Source organism: Scatophagus argus, chromosome 12 (assembly GCF_020382885.2).
Source record: "Scatophagus argus isolate fScaArg1 chromosome 12, fScaArg1.pri, whole genome shotgun sequence".
NCBI lineage: Eukaryota > Metazoa > Chordata > Actinopteri > Scatophagidae > Scatophagus > Scatophagus argus.
In genome coordinates, this window is record NC_058504.1 from 10,283,605 (window position 1) to 10,307,712 (window position 24,108).

Sequence of the window (24,108 nt, forward strand, 5' to 3'; positions counted from 1 at the left end):
TTCTAAGAAAATTTGTATCCATGCAGACTGCAAAACCGTCGCGGTGTGACGAACGTAACGAATGTATGTATGCATGTGTGCATACATTTCACCAAATGTATACTTTTATAGGAATGCATTGACCTTTTGCAAAAGGAGCTCATAATCCAATCCAAACAGTAGAAAACACAGCTGTGAGATGCGGCTTTAGATCATTCTTAACAGCACTGAGGTTAAGAAAATACATAGCACAGGATTTAAAATGCAGCTTACCGCTTTATTGCACTTTGGTGAATTGAGCTCATTTGTTAAGGAAACAGAGGCAAAATATTTAGAGATACACTTAATTAAAAGGGAAAGGAAGCCACAGAAACTGATAAACATAGCATGTTTTAAGACAAAATGCACATTTCTTTCTTTTAAAGAATTTAACGTTGGATAGATGATACAATAGTAGATGTTACTTAATGGATTTCTGTCTGAAAAACCCACTTTGATGCCATTTGCTTCTGTGCAAGAGTGTATCTGAGACTCAACAGATTGGCGCTGGAGTCTGTGAGCATGCATCTTTTTGTTAGGTGTAATATGAGTTGCAATAATGAAGCTGCAGGGCTTGACGCTAGATAATGGACTGCGACAGTGAAAGGCCCCGTTAATGACTCACGAGAACTCAGGGCATTGTTGTTAAGAGCACAGACATCGCATTTACACTTTGTGTTGCACACTCTGATATAGACATATAATCAAGAATCCTTTCGAATATTCTCATAAAGTTGGTTCTGCCTTTGTCTCCCCATCAGACACAGACGTCACACTCTGTACAACAAACAATTTCTGTCTACGTAAAGTATATTTCTGATTGACTTAGTCTTTCACAAACACCCAACACGAGCAGTTAGTCTTAGACGGACACTTATACACTCCCCCGTTCGTTATATTGATCCATGCTTACACAAGCATTAGCACTCACTTAGAATGAAAAGCGTGTCTTTGCCCATACGCAGGAGCACAGAGCATGAACACATCCATACAAATGCACACACACAATTTCTCATGTTGCTTGGCTAAACATGCAAGGCTAACACAAACTTCTTCGGAGAAAAACACACACTGGGCTGGCAGATTCTTCCATATTGAACCTCGGCGAACAGCAGCTGATGTATTCATCCAGTGTGTGTGATTTAACGAGGTCCACTCCGTCTCACCATAAATCATATTAATAATCTGAACTTCCCATCGATTTTTATTTTTTTAAGCCGTCCCAGTGCATTATTTGGTATCTCCAGTCTTTGTTTCTGATTTAATGAATCTGACACCGACATTCACACACGCGCGTGTGCGCACACACACAGACAAATAACTCACAAAACCGGTTTTCCTTTTAGAAGTCTTTATTAATCTGTGTAGAAAAAAAGACGACAGTTCAATAAATGGAATAGCATTTTGCGCCCATTTTTATGTTTATACATAAGAGTGTTTTCATTATCACATCTGAGGGTGACATTTTCAAAGGAAAAGGATTTCTGCACAGAATGAAAGGAATGCAATGAATGAAAGGAAACTTCAGTGTTCTTAAAAAAAAAGAAAAAGAAAGCAAAACAAATGCATAAAAGAAAACTAAAACCCCACACTGGAGCTCTTTCAGTATTACTGGTACACAGTAATACAGTAACACAGGTTGGAAAAGAGAGAGCTGCTGAAAGTAAGAATGCATTTCAACACTCAAAGGTTATATACACCGATCAGCCACAACATTAACACCACTGACAGGTGAAGTGAATAGCATTAATCATCTGTTTACAATGCAATGTTCTGTGGGGGAACCTTGGGAAACCCCCCCAGGGGCAACGGCTCTTCCTGTCAGCAGCAGACTCTCCCCAGCCGGACAGTGCAGTCCGTCATATTTTGAAAACAGATCGGGAATGTCTCAAGGACTGCAACAACAGCCTGCAGACTCCCCAGATCCCAGCCCGATCCGGAATCTGTGGGATGCACCGGAAGAATAAGCCGAATCCACCCTCCCACCTGGAGGCCCGAGCCTCAATGCAACAATTCCAACATTTTGATGCAGGTGACCACAAAACACCCAAAGAGGTCCTGTGCTCCTTCCCCTGACAGGTCACAGCTGTTTTGGCAGCACAAAGCAGACCTGCAGAATATTAAGCAGGTGGTTTTAATGTTGCAGCCGATCGGTGTGTATGTATCAGTGCTCCCCAACATCCCATCTAGTCTCCATCTTTCTCTCAACTCTCTTTCTCTTCCTTTTTTAATCTCTGACTGTTTGCTGGCGTCTTCCTTTGAATTTCTTCCTCCCTTAAACTATTTTAGTGGGGTCGGGGAGGGGCAGTCAGAAAGCTGCTTCCTTCTTGCTGTCTGTATGTTTGTTTGTATGTTGAACTGCACAGTGTAGCGGTAAGGCTGTGATCCCTGTTAACAGAACTGTGTGTGTGCTGTACTAAGGCCTAGTAAAGTGGACGACCTGAGTCAACTCATGTTTTTTTTTTTACCTCACAGAATGCATCACATCACCTTTTGAAATTTCTGATGTTTTTGAAGTGAAACAAATCAGCTGTTAAAATACTGAAAATGTTTCCCTTTAGGGTGGGGCGATACGATGACAGATACTGTGTGGATGCAACTAATTAATTTCACTACTGGTTAATATGACAGGAATATTTTCAATTAATTGAATAATTGTTCGGTTTTCAAATGTAAGAAAAGAGTGAAAAATGGCTACCATGATTTCCTGCCCAAGGTGACTAAGAGAACAAAAGATAAATATTTTCGGTTTATCACATAAGACTAAGAGAGCAGAAATATGTGCAGTTGGGAAGCTGAAATAAGGAAATATTTTTGCTTATTTTTGTTGTTCATTGTTTATCAAAATAGCAGATATCAAAATTTGTCTCATGTGATTGAACTGAATCATGTCATATATTCCTTCTCATTTTAATGTCTTTGGTTTAATGTCTCTGGTCCTATTAGGCTGTTGTATTCAAATGAATGAGGATAACTACTTTATGGTAATATTGAGATTTCATATGATTTTTGTTTTAATTCTGATGAAGTACTATAGTGTGTTAAGTGTTTAATTTACAGGAATATCCGAAAGCAGACATGTTTGATTTTTTAAATCAATTTCCCAATCAATATATCTCAAGTATTATATCTCAATACATGTCAATATTATAGTATAAAATTACAAATTCTCTTATGATTATTTTTGTATCCTGTATCCTCCTCCTACCCCTATGTATTTTGAACTATCACTTAAATACCAGTAAAAACAGTTACAATCACAATCTTTTTAATACATTTGAAAAGATATGTTGCTATGAGAGAATTCTAGGAAGCATAATTAGACCAGAGTACCACCAAAAACAGCAAGCTGTTAGAACTTAATTTCAGTTAACAACGTTTAACCATTCTCTTGAGAATAATGGGTTACAATTATAAGATGTATGATTAGATTTCTTTCACTTCATTTGTAAAGGTAATTTTATAAAGAGACCAGATCACAGTAGATATTAGGTATATGCAGCGCTCTAGCCAAATTCTGAGAGGGAGATTTTTAATAGCCTTTCTTTAGAAGGCAGTCATTTGTCCTCTGGTCTTGGTAAATATTTTACTTTTTTATGTTTTACTCTGATTGTCTTGCCATGCCTCTCTTCCTCCTGTTGTCCTACAAACATTTCCAAAAATCATGATACGCATGTGGCATGAAATAGGCGTTATGATGAAGATACACAATAAATATGGCGGAGCCTTCCCCAAAATTATTGTTTAATAGTCACAGGTGACATAAAACGTCAGTTCTTGAATGAAGTGTGCGGTCTGCTATCACTCAGGCATTTACTGACTGCAGTAGTGGATTTGCTGTGGGTAAAACTCAAGTCATTTTTTTTGGATGACAATGTCACATTATTTCAGCTGTCACCCGTCTTCTTTACCCCGCCTGCACCCTTCTCAAGCCCCCTCTTTTTTCTTTTTGTCTGTTTTTTTTTTTTACCCCTTGCCATTGCATTTGTCACACTTTTCACTTCTTCCTTTTTTCTCTCCTTTTCTGTCCTCGCTTCTGCTTTAAGCCAACACACCTCTCATTGCCCGAAACAGCACCTCCCTATCTTATTTTATGTTCTATCCCTCCATTTATCCATCTATCCATCAACCCCTCCAACACCACTCTCGCTCTATCTATCTCTCTTCCTCTCATTAGTCTCCCTATGCTGTGGTTTGTGTCTCCCATCTCTGTCAGAACTGTTATCACTGCTGTCAGCTCCCTTGGTGAGAACAAAGTCGTCCTCTGCTCACGGCACCACAAAAGATGAGAGAAATAAAAGGAAAGAGCCTCAGTCAAAAAAAAAGGAGGCGGAAAGGAGGAAAAATTAAAAAGGAGGGGAGTAAACTAGAGGAAAAGTAGGGGGCTAGGAACACATCTTTTCATGTCATGATGCATTGTCATCTGTGAGTTATAACAACCATTGATTTCTCCCTCTGTCATCCCTTTTATCTATACAGCACAGAGCTTACAGTAGGTAGGAAGATATGAGAGCTACCTCTATACACATCAAGTGCCTTTTCCTCACACTGTAAATATATCTCCTGCTAAAACAGCTAAGCCTAGTATATCAACCTCAATTAAATTACTGTGTATTATTATGAGCTGAGAAGAACGGTAGGTTTGAAAGACACTGAGATAAAAGAGAAAACGTAACCATTTATAACTACAAATAGAGCTGAAAGAAGGGCTTACTGTATAATGTAATATACAGTAGTGGATTATAGTAGGACTAACTTTTGTCACTCATTAGCAATGTCCATTCAACATAGCTGAAAAGAGTCTTTTCTACCTAGCAAACCAATCAGAATTGAACCAGCAGAGGCACAGAGGGTACTTTGGAAACCAAGGACAAAATAGCCACCTGCCAAGGGGTCGTCATCATAGCAATGGCGTCTGGCATTCATGGCTCAGGGAACATCTCCCTGTATCATCACGTGTAGGCATAATCTATGTCGGGGATGCCACCCTCTCTGTACCCACGGTTGGTACCATAAGTGACGTGTTGGTGGCTGGTTTGGCTGAGGATGGTGCCATTGATGCTGCCAGCTCCATGGCTGCTCCGGTAGGTCCCGTTAGCTTGGGAGGAGGAGGAAGAAGAGGGGAAAATGGTATGGATGTAGGTGACATCCTCAAGCTTAGGCTGCAGGGGCTGATGGGCCATAGCTGTCATCTGAAATCCTGCAGGAGGGGCCCTGATCTCTAGGATGGAAGTGTCTTTCTTGGTGCCTGACTCTACGTAGTCATCATAATGTTTTCCACCGCGACCCCTGCTATATGAGCCAGAGTCCCCGGAAATGTAACCTGTTCTCTGTCCATACCAGCAGAAGATGCCAAAGATTAACAGCAGGCTTACCAATGCTGTGGCTCCCCCTATGATCCCTGCCAATGGCAGGGCTGTTAGTTCAGAGTCCTTTCCCTCTTTCTCTGACCCTTCTCCTCCTGAGTTGACCAGAGCCTCTCCAGTCTCTATCTGAGCACAGGCTGGGGCTGAGTCTTTACTGTTTGTGTCCATACTGCCAGTTCGAGATGAACCAATGCTAGAACTCCCAAAGGAAGGCTCCGGCTGTAGTGGCAACAAGCAGATGAGGTAATGGGAGCGTGGGGTGAGCTGGGTAAGGAGGTACTGCCTCCTGTCTCCAGGAACCAGTGTCTCCGTTATGGAACCAAGAGCTGCACTGCTACCCAACCTCAGCCATGACAGGCGGAAGGAGGGTGCTGGCTGTGGGCACAGCCAACTCACCAGTACACTGTCTGAAGAGAGAGGCTTTACAGTCAGTTCCAGGGCCTCTCCAGATACCTGTCCCCCTTCACCAGGAGGCAGAGGTATAACAAGGCCCGGCCGCTTGGCGCGCAGTGTGAAGAGGGAACCTTGTGTAGGGAGCAGCAGAGTGGTGGTGGTGGTGCTGCCATGGGGGACTGAAGCTACTCCTTGCCCCCCTCCAACGCCATCTTCACCTCCTCCATCTTTTTCTGCTGGACTCACCCCTGTTCCAGTACTTGGGCCAGGGGGTGGGCCTTCACACTGTTCCATCAGGGAGGTTAAGTCTTTGAGGGTCCTGCCTCTTACAGGCTCAGGGCCCTGACAGGTCAGACCCCTGACTGTTACCGCTGCCCCCCGGCTGTGCAGCCAGGCGTGCAGCCAACGAAGGTTGCAGCCACAGTACCAAGGATTTCCCCGCAGCAGTAGCAGCTCCAGGCTTTCTGTGTCCTTCAGAAGTCCTCGTGGTAGACTGGTTAGATTGTTTCCTGACAGGTCCAGCCTTTGCAGCCGCCGCATCCCATCTAGCGCCCCACGTGGTATATGAGTCATTCCGTTGTCTTGCAAATGGAGTCGCACAAGGTGAGCTGATGGTAGGTTGACTGGTGGAGACTGCAAGGCATTCCTGACCAGTGAGAGCTCAGTCAGATTGGAGAGACGGGAAAAGGTGTCATCTGCAATGCGTGTGTTGGCCAACAGGTTCCCATCCAGGACCAAGCGGCGCAGGGAGGTGAGCCCACGGAAGGCATGCGTGGGAATGGTGCTTATTCTATTGTCATCCAATCGTAACTCTTCCAAGGACGCTGGCAAGCCTGCAGGGATGCTTGACAGGTGATTTCGAGACAGAAACAGTAGCCGAAGCCGTGGAGTCCCAGAAAAAGCCCGCTCCTGGATGCTAACAGTGGATATAGAGTTATCATCCAGGTGTAAACGTTCTAGTAATGGTAACTTGGCCAGAGCTGATCTCGGTAACGTTCGTATATTATTATCCTGTAAATGCAGCTCCCGTAATGAAGGTGGGAGGTGTATAGGAAATTCATCCAGCTGGTTGGCGTACAGGTAAATCACTCGTATGGAAGTGCTGCGTTCCAGTGAGGGAGGCAGCCCGGCGTTACTCAGGCGGTTGCTTTGCAAGTACAGGATGGCAGCCATTAACGGTAGAGGAGGAATTATACTGAGGCCACGGTCGTTGCAGTACACAAAACCCTCATCACAGCGGCACACTGAGGGACAAACAATGCCCTCATCTCCCTCGCCCGTCTCCATGGCAATTGCCGCTGCCGCCAGTTCCAGAACCTCAGCCAATAAGGTGAGGCAAAGGAGGAGCAAAAAGAGCCAATCGCGGAGCTCAGCAAGACTCTCAGCTGCCATGTTGGTGCACAGCTCCTGACTGAAAGAGAGGAAATGGGATATTGGATTTAAACAAATACAAAAGGCTGTAACTTACTGATGCTTTTATAAAAGGTGCAGTAACATGTTACATCCAGAAGAAAATAGTAAGAATTGTTGGCAATAGGACATGTTTAAGACAAACTGGAGAAACCACACAGTGAAGAGTCAACTTCTTAACTAAAGTGTTGTATTTTGTACCTACTGTTAAATGTTATGTTTCTTCATCTCTAAAGTCTAAAGATTTGGGAATTTAAAAGTCAAACATGCAGAGAGGCTGTACAGTATAATATGGGTCAGAGTGACCAAGCAGAAGAAAACGGACGTTTAGAGGCAGAGAGCGTGATGACGGGAGGAGTGAGCGGGTGAGGGAGATTAACTGAAGAATCAGTGAAAGGAGAAGGATGATAGAGATGGAGAAAATTGGACAGTGACAGTTGCAGTGAGGGAAAATAAGGGAGAAAGAATTTTTTTTTCTGGGGAGATCAACTGAAATGTGAGTGAGTGACATGAAACTAAACTGGAAGAGAGATCAGGGAGGAGGAAATCAGATTAATTGGCCACAGTACTGCTGATAACTTTTGAGACAACAGAAGTGATAAACTTGTTCTGACTGTGCTGTATCTAAGCATCCAATAAAACTATAAAGAGAATGCATGTAGAGTGAATGGAGAAATAAGAGGGCAGAATTTCTGTATATTCAGAAACACACTGTGTCTGTTTGAGGTTATGACCAAAACACGCACAAAAAAAAAGCAAACACAAACAAATAAACTCAGTGAACACGAAGCGTTTACGCACTGAACAGAGTCTCAGCACAAGCTGACATGTATAATGCATGTTGTTCATAGTTGTTATTGTTCGTGAAATTTCTATAAATTATTCAGGGAAGTGGTCCTGAAATCCCAAGAAATGTTTTAGTGAGATGTTACAGAGAAGCATTTTTTTCTGCAACATTAATACATTCCTTGGTCGATGTTGTATGAGTTGTCTCCTAGTGAGTCCCTGACAACAACATCAGTAACATAAATTTACAATTCAGATGAAATGATCTTTGTGCACACATATTCACAGTGCACTATTTATAATATAAATAATATACATGGTGAAAGTTGTAGAAATTACATTCTGGCGTACTCTACATTCTGCGTACTCATATTCTTTCTTTTGGGTAGCCTGGGGCTGGAAGATGTCTACTGATGTGAAATACCTGACATGATTTGACAGCACATTTGATAAACAAATCCTCTAAAGGCAAGTTTTTTTTTCTCCCCCTCTGTGCATACATGTATGTGTTTCTATGTGAACTCAGTGCTGGATGCAAAATTGCCCCTTGGGTGCAGTCAAAATCCATGCAAAGCAAATAAGAGATGGCAACAATAGAAGAGATGGAGCGAGGGGGGAGGAAGGGAGGAGGAGAGAGAGGGATGGAGGCAAGGAGACAGATGGAGAGTTGGACAATCTGTCAGAGGAGGAGAGGGGACGCAAGTTCCTGGCAGTGAAGAGTCAAGTCATTATCAGCTGAGTTTGCTGCAAAAAAGAAGAATAGTTGCTTGTTGTTTTTCTCTGTACATGCTCGTGTGTGCATCGTTAAGGGTGTTTGTATGAAAGAGATGTGCATCAACAACAACTAGCTCCTGCCTCAGCTCGACACAGGCAGTGTCTGATATGTAAGGGTGAAAAAGAATGCGTGCCACGCAACTCGGCATGGACCCAAATTTACATTTCTTTTTTTCTTAATGGTATTTTTGGCTTACATTTGTCTGTTTGTCAAGCTTTCCCAGCATGTGCGAGGCAGAAAAAGTAAGGGATAGGAACTCATGCACAGAAGATGGCGTGTAGGAGATGAGACCATATTGGGAATGCTCTGTGAATATCAACGAACATATGCCTTGGTGCCACACTATCCTGGCTTCCCTTTCATAAATATCTTCTTGGCAAGAACCTGGATGTGTGTTTTTCCCCACATTTCAATGATTCCTACCGACACATCCCCTTAATAATCCGTAGACTTTCTGTCTTCTCCCCTCCCTGGCTTGTTCATTCACTCTCTCCAACTGTTGCTTCTCTTCCTGCTCTCGCATCTTTCAGGCCATCTACCTCTCCCATCTACCCATCAGCACCAGCACCTCTTTCGTTACATCCACTCTCAGGTTTGTTTACAGGAGTGTCCGTGCCGTCATCCTCCTCCTCTCCTCCCTCGTCTCTATCTCTTTCTAATCCTCTTTTATCGTTCCCTCTCCAGTCCTCTGTTGATTTCCTGCACACTGTGATTGGATCAATCAGCTCTGCTTCAGTCATCCTGCCCAGACCTCCTCTCTCCTTTCCTCCATGCCGACTTAGTTTCTCTTTTTCATTTAGATCCAACAGACCCCCCACTCTTCTTCTCCCCCCATTCCCATTCTGACTCCCTGTAGGCCTCAGTTTTCTGGCCTGTGCATTCGCCCTCCTCTCCCTTTGTGCTGTTTTGCCTCACTAACATTTCAATCATGTTCTGAAATAAAAGCCTTTATTGAAGCACAGAGCCAGTGTGTGCGTTTGTGTTTACCCCCTCAAATCATGTAGCTGAAAGCAAGAAGTAAGTGTGGTATACTTCATTGCAGTGAAAGCAGGAAGAATGTGTGTGTGTGTGTGTGTGTGTGTGTGTGTGTGTGTGTGTGTGTCAAAGGTCTGAGTGACCCAGGATGTGATGGTGGATGGCTTGCTAACCTGCTCAGTCTCTGTACTTTTCAGCGTTGTTCCTTTATCAAGGATTTGTGGAGAAGAGTATTCGCGTCTGTCAGTGTGATTGAGGATGCAGCTGTGGATCTCTCTGGGTTACTGTAGTTTTCTTTGAATTGTTCAGAAGTGTAGCATAGCTCCTTGGGGTATTTGAATCTTCCTCAGCTTGGGTGAATGATGATAGAGATGATGATAGCCTGTACTCCAGGGCTTCACTAGCAGCAACACCAGCATGGCTCAAAACCGCCTCGGCACCCTCATTTGTGTGTGTGTGTGTGAATGTGTCCTACTGCCAAGCTCTTTCTCTCTTGGGTAAGGGGCTTTTTGGCCTGCCAACTCAAGTCATCTTCAGCAAGCATCCAGAGGCCTGATTCTGAAAACACCACTCCACACCCAAATGCTACAGTTGGGCAGACAGTCAGAAGACGGTTGAGGGCTCAAGGGTCTTTCTTCGAAGTCAAAAGCTATCCTGGATACTCATGCAAGCAGTGGGTCATTCAAAAATAGTACCGTGCTGTAATACAATCGCTTTGAACAACCAGGTAGTGCTTTCAATTAATCAACGGCAACGAGAGAAAAAGTGAGATTTCCGTGTCTCAAAAGAGTCCAGCAGAGTCTTTATGATCTGTTATTATTGGTTGTATTGTAACAACTATTACAACATGAATTTCACACTTCAGTGGATGTAATGAGTATGTTTGAGGCTGTGATGAACCGGTTGGCCTGGTGCAGAATACCAAATAAGAGTCTCCGCTCCTGCTTCTTTCTCCTTTCCTTTCAGCCTCTGCTCTGCTCTGGTAAATGTTTGCTCGCTTCCTTTTCAGTTCACACAGATTATCGGCAGAGAAAGGGCAAGATGACTGCGTGTGCTGTAGAGGCCCGCACTAAGCAGAGCTGAGATGGTCAGTTCCGTGGCTCAGCATGAAAAGTTTTCCCACAGGTTAGCTGAATGGACCACTGTCGAGTGTCCTCAACGTAGACTTGACTGACGTTTGCTTCAGCAGGCCGGCGCGCTGGGTGTCAGTGAACACCACCCTGAGAGGAGACAGCAGACATGTACAGTATTAGGATTTTCATTTTGGAGATGCAGTGAATTAGGATAATAAGGTATTTGAGAAATTTAGAAAGTGGGAAATCCTTCATAAACCACACACAATAGGCCATTTGCTACACATCCAAAATAAAAACAGCTTTAAGTAGTTTTGCTTATTTTATAAGGTGAGTCCACATTTTAGGTGGCAATGGCAAGAAATATCTCACATATCCATCATGCTGGACACCATCCAACTTTAACTTGCTTACTTTAAATTTATTTAAATATTGGCATAGCAGCTTAGATCTCTAAAAATAAATAAAATTATGGTGCTTTTAAGTCGCTACATAAATGAAATGCTTTCCTGTCTTTATTTATTTATTAATTTTTAGACCAGCTTTCTTTAAGTGACTCCAAGATGTAATTTTGTGTTTCATTGCTGGCACAACATGGAATACTAAAAGGTACGGGCTAAATAATTATCCCCATCAGAATGGTTATACCTTTTAAAATTAAGTACCTCGTGAAAATACTTCCTGAAGGTCAACGCTTCGTATGCGCAACACTAAGCTCCCAACGGACACAAACCTCCCATTAAGGCACCTCCATGTTTTATATCTGTTTTTTTTCCCCGTCACACAAAGCTTTGGAGCTTTCATTAAACACCACACGCTAAGTGCCTGTATCTTGTGTGCAGAATCAAAACCCCCAGTGAACACTGCTTTGGAAATATAAGGTTTTCATCAGGCAAACTGAGTGTAGGGAGACAGATTCATCAAGGCCATTAACTGCTCTGCTGCTCACATTCGCCTGTTCACTTCATCCCAGAGTAAGTAGACTACATAGCCAACTGGGAAATTATCATGCAGTTTGCTTAAACACAAATAGAGACAAATAAAGCCGTCCTAATTTTCATCTTCAAAGGACACACGCTGAAGCTGAGAAGAAGTTGGTCAACACGCGTGCATCAGTGTGTATCCCTGGAGGGTATTTAGAAACGTCCATAAATTGTGCACCATTCATCCCAAACACGGGGTGACCGTGTGTGTTTTTAATTTAGGTTTGGTGTTTTTACTTGGTCCCACAAATATGTTTACAAGAGTGTGCATTTTTAGTGGGATGGTCAGGTGGTTGGTTTGGCATGAAGCTGGGCAGTGTGTGGTGAGATAAACAGTCCTGTTTATAAAACGGCTCCAGACTGCTATCCAGTTTGTGGCATAGTAAACTGATTTATATGTGCAGAGTGCAGCTAACATGCGGAATGAAAAAACAGCTCGAGATCGGACAGATTGCTAAACAGACATTGTTTGCAAAACAAGCTGACTTTGTGATTGGCACTTAAGGAGAAAAGGCATAATGGTGTGTTCAAGGACATTGTAGATGTATACAGAGTGTCGTGCTCTCTAACCTTTTAAATCTATTCATTTATAATTCATTGATTGATGCCTAATATTTCATAGTAATTACATCCTCTCATCTTAGCATTTTAGAGACTAAGGCTTAAAAGTGGCTTTTGAACTCAAATCATAATTCAAATGAAGACTTTTAATTGGATGTCATCAGTCATGTATTAAGAGCAGATGTCGGCTTTAATAACACTAACTGTCATTTTAAAACAAGCCACCTTAAGTGCCCACAGTGTCTGGTCCAGAACTGCCCTTAGACTTTGCAGTAATCTTTGCCTACCGCAGGGAGAATGCCTTCCTGCACTGGATAACATGTGAATATTGAACATCAGCAGCATTTCCGCAGCTCGTTGCTATTGCCCATTAGACATCAGTATGTGAAGTTGTATCGGTATTATGTCGAGGCTGTCCGTAAAACTTTAAGTGATGGATTTTACAGAAGGAAGCCTAACTAAGGGGAGTGTGGTGGGGGGAGACATCAGGCACTGTGAGGGCATCGAGTTGTGTAGTTGTTTAGGATTGGGGAGCATCTGAAATAGCTGACAGAGGTTAGAGAAAAGTAGATTTTCACTTCTGTTTCCCAACTGTATTTTAGTACACTCTTAAAGTAATTGTACCACTTTCCGAAGGAATTATCTCCTTTATTAACAGCCAACATTTATCCAGTACCTGAATACACGAGTAACCTCCAAGAAAGAGATTACACAAAACCTTTTAAAGGTGGATGGATACGCCTTGACATGGGGTCATGTGTCTTTTAATTGATCTTTTTTCATGCCTTTGATTTTAATAAGTGTAGTTCTTTTTCCATCAGAAATCCATAAAAGTGGTATTGTTAAGGCAGCATCATCTGTGTTAGTGTGAGGTCAACAACTGTGTGATATGAAGTTGCATTTTGTCTTTCCGGGCAGTTGGATGCATTTGGAATAAAAAAAAAAAAAGAGAATCCACTAGAGTTTTAACGTTTTGTTGATAAATTGCTCAGTAGAGTGACAGAAAATTACAACTGATTTCAAGTTCAAGTCATTTTTTTTAACCCAAATGTCAAAAGGGAACAGGTTCAAGCTTGTGAAATGTCAGTTTTTTAATTTTTTATGATAGCAAATTGAACTTCTTTGTGTTTTGGACAAAACAAACGATTTACATAAATCAGGTTGCGGTTTAGGAAACCGTGATGGACACGTTTTCTATTCAGTTAATTTAAAAAGATTAATTAATGGAGGATAGCAATAATCATTAGTTGCAGCCCTGCATTCTGGGAAAAAATAAAAAGTGACAGTATGGTCCATTAATTATTGTTATTATTTTTGGGTTGTTTTTGCAATAAATATGTATAATTAGTAATATTTATTTTATTTTCATCTTTCCAGATACTCTAAATTAAGGTTCTTACAGAGCAAAACAAGCATCAGTTGAGTAAGTGCACTTGGATAACATCAGGAAGAAAAATGGAATTTAAAAATGCTGATAAATGATAAAGAAAGCATGTAGATGTAAAAGGCATGCTGCAAGGGAGCAAATACTTGAATCATTAAGCCCACTTGAAACACTGAATCTTTTCAAGTCTTTCAGCATTTTTCTTTGAACAGGCAAATTGTAAAACACATTTTTTTCTTCTATATCAGTTCTCCTTTTATTACCTTCTCATAACCCTCCCACTCAGCAATAGAAGCAGTAATAAAGAGAGCAGTTTACACTGTTTGGGCAGATGACCCATATACTGTTGAGGTCAGAAACGTTTCCAACTGACTCTACACTGTGCGTCTTTTCTGTTGCACTCGTGTTTTTCTGCATAACAGAGTGCGCAGAGAACGTCTCACTCCTCAGGGGGACACAATTCACTCCGCTCTTGTGAGCCCGTCAATGACAACTGTGTAGCCTACAGGCACGCTACAGTACGTGACTTTCTCTGTGGCTTCTGTGCAGTCCAAATGTTCTCGCTGTTTTGTTTTCCTCTTTCCTCTGTGCACTAATGATCAGACATTAGTGAGGCGGGTTCTTTGCTTTATGGGAGCGCAAATAAGGCTGTTAATAAGACAACTGAACAAACTGAGAAGAAATATATAGAAATATAGAAGTATAAACATAAAAACACAATACATCTGAGCTCCGAGCTGCTGCAAGCTCCAGTATAACTAATAATACTGGCTATGTATTGGACACTTTTTATTCCACACATCTGTTAAGGGAAGCGTGTGCAGATGTGAGAATATATGCTGTAAACGATTTATGTTCTCACAGATTTGCAGATGGAGGTAACATATGTACAGAAATATGGCCAGAGTATTTATATGTGCATTGTTAGTAGTCACCTTGGACAGATGGAGGTGAGACATACAGAGGAGAGTCTGGCAATATAGCTGTGTTTACTGCACAGGTCTTTGTTTTGACATGAGGTAATATAAGAGGAAATGACGAGAATGAGACCGAGAAGGAAAGCTTAGGTGCATACCTGGGTGTGTCTGCAATTTTCATCAAAAATTACCAAGGAAAATTAAATATTTTATTTCTGCTAATTCTCCCCCAGGTGACCTTGTAGGTGCACTTTAACTAAACTGAAGCACTGTAGTGGGCAGCAGCGGGAAAGTGATGATATCAGATCTCCATTTCCATCCACCCCTTTGCTCTTTCAGGCTGTTCGGCATAATTCAGAAAATGAAAAGCAAAGAAAAAGTGACAGCTGTGATACTTGGCAATGTGTTCTGTGCACTGTAGGGAGCTAGGAGAAAGGAAGTGAGGGAGCAGGAGCTAGGGATTAATAGTTATGGGGCTGGGGACCAAAGTCTGAGTACTTTGCAATCATGTGGCTGCCTAACCCCAGTGTTAGCGAGGTTGATGAGCATGTGTCCCTGCTGATACAAACTCTCTCTCCATCCACTCTGCTGAATATTAATATGGAGGAGAGAATTCCTCTGAGCCCCATTGTCAGACGGCCCTATTGTTCTCCACTGGCCTCTGCCTCGGTGCATGTGCATGTGTGTGCTTAGTATTAATGCGTAAGTTGGTGTCTACATTGTGTGCTTATGCATATTATGCCTGTGTATCCATTGTGCATGTGTGTGTCGGCTACAGCGGAGCAGCAGTTAAAGCAGCGGCGAGGGAGACGGGGGGTGTGTTCGTGGCCCGCCATGGCCCATAAAGGCAACTGGCTTGAGAACACTTGGACCAGCCATCAGGGCCCAACACTGGCAATTATTTCACCTAGAGGCACTATCTGTAAAATGAACACTCTCATTAAAACGACCATTTGTGCACGTGTGTGTGTGTGTGTGTGTGTGTTTGTGTATGCACGTACGCCCGCACAAGTCAATTTAGATACTCGGTAAATATATGGCAGCAGAAATACTTGTCTTCGAATCAAAGAGTAATGCGCTGTTTATGATGTTTAACTGTGGATGTGTGCTCATGTTTATGTGTATTTACACATGCGTGTGGGTGTGTGTGTGTACTCAGTACATGTAGTGCTGCGTATGTATCTGTATGGATTTATGTGTGTGTGTGTGTGTGAGTGACTGTTTAACTACCCCACACACGTAACCTCCCCATCTCTGCCTCCCTGTTTCTCATTTACTGAGCGAGTGCCAGAGAGAAGGAGTGTGGGGAAACGAGAAAACAAGTGATAGAGGGGGGAAGAGAAAGAGAGATGGTGAAATGGAGGCGCAGAGGGAAGGAGAAGAGCGGAGGCTTATACAGGGAAAAATGAAGTGAGGCTGGAGTAAAAAGGGTGAGAGGACGAAATGGGGGAGATAGAGGAGCAGAGGCAGGAAGAGGGGGGGAGAGAGGTGGAGGAGGAGGCAGCAGATTTATGAAGCCATTGGAATGTAATTTGGAGCCAGAAATTACTGTCAGCCTGAGCAAGGTTTAAAGTCAGTGAAGCCTGAATCCAGGGCCTGCCTCTGTGTGTGTGTGTGTGTGTGTGTGTGTGTGCGTGGCTGTGTGTGGCAAGTATCGCAGACAAATGGATAGCAAATGTGATGCAGAATAATACGACAGAAGCTCTGCAGCTACTTGTCGTACACACTGAAGCCACCCCACGTGTGTGTGTGTGAGCGTGCGTCCATTTTTACTACTCTTCCATGCATGAGTGACGTGACTACATGGCATCGGAACATCACCCAGCATTCATATTTAACAGCTCATATTTCATCTATGCTTGGAGACACAAAAACACAAACGTGAGTGCGCACACACACACACACACACACTGAATTCTTGTCAGCTTCTGAAGGCTGTGACTCCGGCGGACTCGGTCGAGGGTGTCGGCGTGGTCAGAACGAAGGCTGGAGGGAGCAAAGCAGGAGAGGAAAAAGACAGAGAGAGAGCGTCAAGGGTAGACAGAGAGCAAGGTAGAGGTGGGAAATGAAAAAGAGGGAGGGAGAGACTCTAAGAGGGGCTAAAAAGAGGAGTGAGAGGGATGTGACTGGCTTTCTAACACAGCAACACACAGCTCCCATTTAGCATGAGAGGGAGGGGCAGAGAAGGAGAGAGAGATGAGACCGGCGACAGAGGAGGGATAAGCAGCGAAGATCTGAAGGGAGGCTCTCGGCTGTAAGACACACTGGGGGCAGTGTCCGAAATTAACTTTTTGACTCACCAGCCATAAATAAATAAATAAATACATGCATACATTTAAAACATCCACCAGCCAAGCATGTTTTTCTGTCAAACAATGTATGCATATTGGGCATGAGTTTAGTATTTAGGAAAAAATGCTGCAGTAAAACAGCTTGAAAATTCACAGAGGTACATGGGCACCTGTTGCCCAAGAAAAATTGTTTGTTCATAACTATTTGATTTAATTTTTGTAGAATTTTCAGAATATGCCCATACAGAAATGATTGGGAGATTGTAATTATTGTAGCATTTAATTCTTATTACTGGCTTATGTATTTTGACAAAGACAAATGAGAAGCAAAATTGAAACTTTAGTGTTTAAAGCAGCCGTTGGAGCCATTTGAGTATTGCTTTCTGAATTTACAAGGTGCACTTAAATGTATCATGAAGTCCCAGTTTTCACGCTTTGCCGTACAAAGCGATGTCGATTTCAGAGTTTGTGAGGTGCACCTGAATGCAGCATGAAGTCCCTGTCCCTGTGTATGTCAAACTCTGGAAGCAACCAGAAACAGTGCGGTTGTTATTGACACTAAAATGTGGTAGAGACTTTTTGTCACATGACTGTTTTGGTATAAACTTTTACAAGCCAGTGTGGTGGCTATCGTTGTGACACTTACTTGCATGAGGCTGATGTTTTTTTAAATTTTTTTTCAATGTCAACAAATTCCAAGCAAAAGACAGAAATAAACAGCTTGACAGATTACCTCTCAATGCTTTCTGACCTTACTAGACTGTCGCTCTCATCCTCAGTAATTTTCAAAAACAGCTGGGCACTGTTCTTTTTAGCAAACTTCTCTTAAATGAGATTAAATGTTGAGTAATGTTTTCAGATATGGATACATTTTATGTGCACGAGTGAGCACTAGTGGGTGTTTACAGAAACAGGACAGTGTACATGGCATTCATTTAAAATAAACAGTGTCTGTGTTCATTGAACCGAAAAAACATGTCACTTGGCATGTTAGGCATAAGTGCCTGCAACATGAATGCAAACTGAATAGAAAGATCTACTATTGCCAACCTTTATCTCGTCATCTTGTAATGACGAGATAAAGGCGCTTGCCTCCCCTGCAAACGGTAGTAGTGGAAATCCACAACTGGCTTTATGCAAAACAAGGTAGTTGTCTGTCCCATAATCTGATTGTATGAACCATGGACACTCATGCCCTCTAAGCGCTTAGTGCATCATCCAGATTTGGAGCAGAAAATAATATCTCACGCAGCCGTTACAACAGTCCTATTTGTAAATCGAGCAATAATTTGTCCCTGATTTAATTTCAGTCTCTCAGAAGTAGAAGAAATATATTTAGAGAGATGCAAGTGCATTCCTTTAACACAGCAGCACAGCAGATCTTAAACATGACGGTGATGTACGCATCTCTTTTATCCCGTATCCTATCCATTTTAAGTAATTATATTTTTTTAGATGTCCACAATAAAATGTCATTCCTTTGTGGTCTCCATTTAAATCTACGCGCTAAAATCTCTGAATACCCCCACCAGTGAAAATCAAGCTCTTAACCTTGTTAACATGTCCATATTGTATTTTGAAATACAACACATATCATGAAAGTCTAATAAACACAGCGTCAGAAAGCTAGGAACTAATCCACAATGAGTCGTGTCAAATGTTGACTTCTTAAATGGTTTGGAGATGTTTAGGAGGAACATTATGGCAAACCTTGGATGTCTGGACGAATTATATTACTGCTTGAAACTGTGCAGCATACTGTAGTTGGAAATACAGAAAACAAGCAAAGGTTTGCGTGTTTGATGAGCTGCTGCAGCTGCAGGTGAGAGGCGGGGACCATTTAGATCCGCACATACTAAACGAAGGTGCACAGTTACATCCAAAGGATTTTCTTCATGGATAAAACTTCTGAATATGTCATTATGATGAAAAGAGATGTGTTTTCAGGGCTTTAATCAATGCCAGGAGATTAATCTTAATGTATGACTGCAGGAATAATAGCCAGTGCTCAAAAAATTACAGTGTTTTTGTTGTTGCAAGCAGAGGGAAAATGTCACAGTGCTGATGAATGAAGACAAATGTGTTAAAGCCAATAACAGCCGATAACATTTTGTTATCTTTATCAGCTTCACGCAGCATATCTTTGCTCGGGCGGCTTGTGCGCCACCAGCCTCAATGGGCAGCTGTTCCCCTAAAATGGACACCCACCTCGCACATCCAAACGCAGCCACATGCAAAGTTCTCCAGATCTTTTCCACACTTACAGAAATAAACATCAATACAGCCTTTATTTCATGCTCACACACACGCTTGTGCTGCTCTTTTGACCCGTGAACTTGCACCGACTTTCCCTCTTTCTCGCCGGCCGATGCACACACTCACATATACACAGACCGCTGGATTTATTCTGTTCTTTGTTCTTTTAGCCAGTGTTAATGATAGCAACACCATTATGCACTGTGACAACACTACCTCCCGCTTACTCTCTATGGCAGTTCACACCATGGCACTGTCTCTGCTTCTGCCTCTCTCTCTGCTTGCCTCCATCTCTCTCCTCTCACTCAGAATGGTGTTGAGGTCAATTATCTCTGAATTTGCTTACACAGTAGGTCGACTACTTCAGGCTGCTGGAAGGTGTTAAGTAGAATCTGTAAATTATTTACAAGATTTGCGGCATGTTTTTTTAACTTTCATCCCCCTTCAACACCCCACCCCATTGCTATTCTTCTTTTAGCTTTTAGATTCGGTGCTTTCTGCCACCATTTTTGCTGTCGTCCTCTATTTTCCGGCCCGTCTTGTGATTCGCTCTGTGTCCATCTCAGATTATCTCTATTTCTTTTCATTTTTTCGTAGCAGTTGATGCTGCTTATCACAACATATAGTAAGCTGTTTTCACCCTTAAGTTTAATACCCAAAGATTACCTAGTAGGAGAGTCAGAGTCTGAATTACCAAGAATTGTGTAAGGTCAAAACAAAAAATCTTTTCAATCAAGTAAATCATCAATCAAGTAAATTATGCACAAAGAAACAAAATCTCATCAGTTGAAAATGTCTAGGTAAATTCCTCCGCTAAAATGCCACATTTTCAGTGCTACTTATCGGCACCATGTCTTTTGTGATTAAAAATGCAACAGCATGAGATGATCGGGGGGCAGAAAACACATTACTATTACGGTTTGTTGAAGGTATTCTTCTCTGAGGGACTCACTGCTTGTTCTGGAGAAGGAGACTGAAAGGCTGAAACTGTTCTTGTTTTTTTTGTACTTGATGTTAATAGAGTACATAAACAGTGTTTTATGTCACAGTAGGAGAAACATTAGCTGAACTGTCTTAAAGTAGCCAAAGTATCATCACTCTACTAACTTCACCTCGTTCATCTGCAACACCTCTTAACATTTAAGGTTGTTGTGACAGTCAGTTACTTTCTGTGCCCGCCTCTTCCTTTGAGGAAGCACTTACTGTTCCCATCTAAACCCGACTTTTAATACTTTAAAAGTAATTTCTGTGTTGGGATTAGATCAGTAGTAGGTTGTCAAGCATTGTAATTTATCAGCTGTGTATTGAATTTTGTTCTAAAACTAATTTTCCCCTACCTTTGCCATGTAGGTTCAGTTTATTTCAGTTCATTCCTGTGTGTAGGAGGGATTGTTGACAAATCAAAATCAAAGATAAACTTTTTACATTAAAATCCTTTCCTTTTACCCCTGCGTGCAAATGTGTGTGGTGGCAATGCTTCTGAGTTTTGTTTTCTGTATTTCCCTTTACGTCTCCTCCTCTGCCTCTTCTGAACAGCAGCCAGGACAAAACTCTAACAGTGATGAGAGCAAGCCACTGAGAGGCAAGCAGTGCAAATGGGAATTTTCAGTAGATGGGTCTTGAAACCTATTGTAATGTGAAAAGGAGTGAAAGGGAGAGTATAAAGAAGAGGGACGGAAGAAGGGGAGCATAGATGGAGGCGGACAGGGAGACAAAGTGAGCTGTAGAGTTTTTGCCCTGGAGGAAGATGGTTTACAAAGAGGGAATGAACAGCAGAGGAGGGAGTAAACGAGACAGAAAGAGAGAGAGAGAGAGCGTGGTGCTGGAGAGAGGAAAAGAAAGCAGGAGAAGGAGGAGGTGGAGACGGGCTTAAGAGTGGAGAGGCAGGACAGCAGTGGGGATGAGAGAGAAAGAGGGAGAGAGGTAGTCAGGAGAAAAGAAGAGACGAGGTTGGAGGTGGCAGAGATGGGTGAACACACACACACACACATCCAGAAATGCACACACGACCCCCAGAGTGAAGGTGTTTTGCATAAATATGGTGCGAATAATGAAAATGCTGGCGGCTTCATTTTAAACACAGCAGCTAATAATTAAAACAGTCAGACCTCTCACTGTGGGCTACAGAGACAGCACACAGATTTTTTTATGCATAAGTGGTAAATACACTGTATCTCTCTGGGGACTGCGGCCTTGGGTGCTGACAGTAGATTTAAAGCAGTGCGAGTCTGAGTCCAGCTACTTCACCCACTCCCTTCAACTACAATTGGTTTGATGATGGGTATTCGTAATTTCTGACTGACGGGGCTGCTAACAAAAATTCCACATTTCTCAGTTAAAAATCTGAACATTTTAATGGAGAACAAAAATGATTCACCGTTTCTCCAAGCATGTTAATTGCCATTGCAGTAGCCTTGTGCAATGGCAGTTAGACTATGGGACAATGAAAAGCCAGTGAAACCCTCGCACATGAAAGCATTTAGGTGGGTTGGCAGCTCCTTAAGGCAGGGTGAGGCAGGTTTCACTGCAGGGTTTACAGACTGACACCCCTAAAGCTGTGAGCAAAATCCTCCCACACCGTGCTGGAATGATTTCCTTGCTTAGATATCTGCGATAAAGAAATAATATTCATAAAAATATATCCAGTAGCTGCAGTAATACAGGAGCCTCTGTCACATTAGTGTTGGACTGTGTGACCTGGCCGATGTCTGCGTGAAACGTAAACAGCTTTAAAATTGGCCTGTTATATCAGTCCAGCACTACTCTCTATCAGTACAGCAGGCATTACATTATCTGCACAAAAAAAAAACATCCATCTGCCTGCAATATTATGTGCCAGGAGATGCTATGATATACCTCATCTCCCAGTAAAACACACATTTCCACGCACAGCCCAGCATGCGTACACATCGTCTCATGACAGTATGTGGATAAATAATCCCATTAAATATGGCTGAGGGTTTTTCCAGCTCAAAGCATTTACACAGCCTCTCTCACTCTCTGTGTCTCGCTCACAATGAGGTATGCACAGCAAGTTATCTGCAGATAAGCAATTTAGGGGCTGGGCAGCCTCATGCACATACACACAGACAGACACACACACACACAAACACACAAGCAGAGTCCACCAGAAGACAACCTTACGTAGGTCACAGAAGTTCTTGCTAGGTTGAACGTGGCACTTGAGAATGTGGAACAGAATCTCTGGAGTGTTTTCTGTCTGTGTGTGTGTGTGTGTGTGTGTGTGCGCACGCGTGTGCTCGTGATGACATATGAAACACGTCATTCTGAATCCAATAGGATGTGAGGCCCACGTGGCCTCCTGGTGGCAGGCTGCGACACCATATTCAAAGTTGAGATCCAGCTGACAAGCTTTGTTACCTCTCACCCACCAACTCTTTATTTCTCTCTCTATTATTTCCTGTCACTCCCCATTTCATTATTGGCTTTGGAAGAAAAGAAAAAAGATTTTCGAGGAGCTGAACTTTAAAAAAAAAAAAAAGGTGTGAACTGCAAAATGTGCTGTTGCTGAGTAAAGTGAGTGAACTAAAACTGAAGCAAATCCCGCCAGTCTGTCAGTCAGCAGTCGTTGTGTTTTGGCTGTGTTTACCTTTGTTCCTCATTATGAAGAGACAATGAGCACACTCCAGAAAAGGCTATAGGGTAATTATTAAAGCTTATTCAAGCATAGAGTCAAGCACGATCCCCGCATACCTGAGTGATCTATTGAAATTCAATACATCAGGTCAAACACATATTCCTGCCAGCCCTCTGCACAATCAGGTGCCATCTTGTCATGCTTTGCAGAGAGTGTAGCACTTTCTGAAAATTACTTTAATTAATTGGCTTGTGTACATGTTTATCTCAATCTTTGACCATCTCGGATACAGTGCTCTGTGTGATAGTTCCTTTTCACTCTTAGTTGCCATGGCAGTTGGTCATTTTTGGCATTTGGTATCACTTTGACTTAAGGATTTCAGTTCATGTGCAGGGTGCAGCTCTGATTTTCTCTAATGTTGTAGCTTTCTCTGCTTTCTTGACGTAGTGGTTTATCGGTTGTGAAGACATTTGAATGTTCAACGCGAAGCCCAGGCAATAATAACAAAAAGACAGCTGATCTCAGATACACACCAAGATATCTAGTCAGCTCTTACACAAAGAAAGCGCTTTGCAACATGTACCAGCAAACATGTACAGAGTAGAAATTAGACGCTGCCCTACAGCCTTTAAATAGACACCAAAACATTCCATTTGAACACCCACCGTTTGTCATTAAGCAGTGGGCTTAGTCATTGCCAGCAAATGCACACACTTGGTGCAAATCCCAAAATCTTAAATTGAGCTTTTTTTTTTTTTTTTTTATAACAAACACAAGTTTCAAATGAATTACATGCGCCACATGTCAGTGCAGCACTAATTTTTGCTACAGGCAACACAGTCGGAGTGCTGCAACAGATGTGAACTGTGGTGCAAGTGATGCAAAAATGTTGGAAAATGTTGAATTTCTGGAGCATGTGGCACACCAGTGCAGTTATAAATGTTCTGAATTTTGGCCTAACATGAGATACTTAAAAGTTATAGGCTTTGGACATTTGTTGTTTTATTATTCTGGTCCTGATTCTGCATATCAAATGCAGTCCTACATCACACACAGTCCTAAATACTTATTTACTTAAATACTTATTTTTGAAAAGTTACATAAAACATAAAAAAAGCTTAAAATAAAAAATGGACAAATGTAACACAACATTAAACATCTAAGATCAGAAATGAGATGATGAATCAGTTACCCCTGGCCATCGGTGGTAATTTATTCATTTATACTTTCATAGCTGTCCCTCCCCATTAGCTTTGTCAGCCTTTGATCCAAGAAGGATCAGACAGAAATAACGCTTTGCATCAAACAAACATTCAGACAAT

The 24,108-nt window shown here is 42.2% G+C and overlaps 2 protein-coding genes across 6 annotated transcripts in view; one reads left to right on the forward strand and one right to left on the reverse strand.

Annotated features, from left to right (window-relative positions):
- Positions 1–24,108, forward strand: part of macrod1 (mono-ADP ribosylhydrolase 1) — a 102,310-nt gene that overhangs the window by 17,895 nt on the left and 60,307 nt on the right. The window lies entirely within an intron of this gene.
- Positions 1,435–24,108, reverse strand: part of flrt1b (fibronectin leucine rich transmembrane protein 1b) — a 34,447-nt gene continuing 11,773 nt past the window's right edge. For both annotated transcript variants that reach the window (XM_046406449.1, XM_046406448.1), the window contains exons 2-3: positions 9,897–10,943; positions 1,435–7,188 (exon numbers count right to left, since the gene is read on the reverse strand). In XM_046406449.1, coding sequence (XP_046262405.1) covers positions 4,971–7,169 — 2,199 coding nt within the window. In that variant the 5' untranslated portion in view covers positions 7,170–7,188; positions 9,897–10,943 and the 3' untranslated portion in view covers positions 1,435–4,970. The remainder of the gene's footprint in view (positions 7,189–9,896; positions 10,944–24,108) is intronic.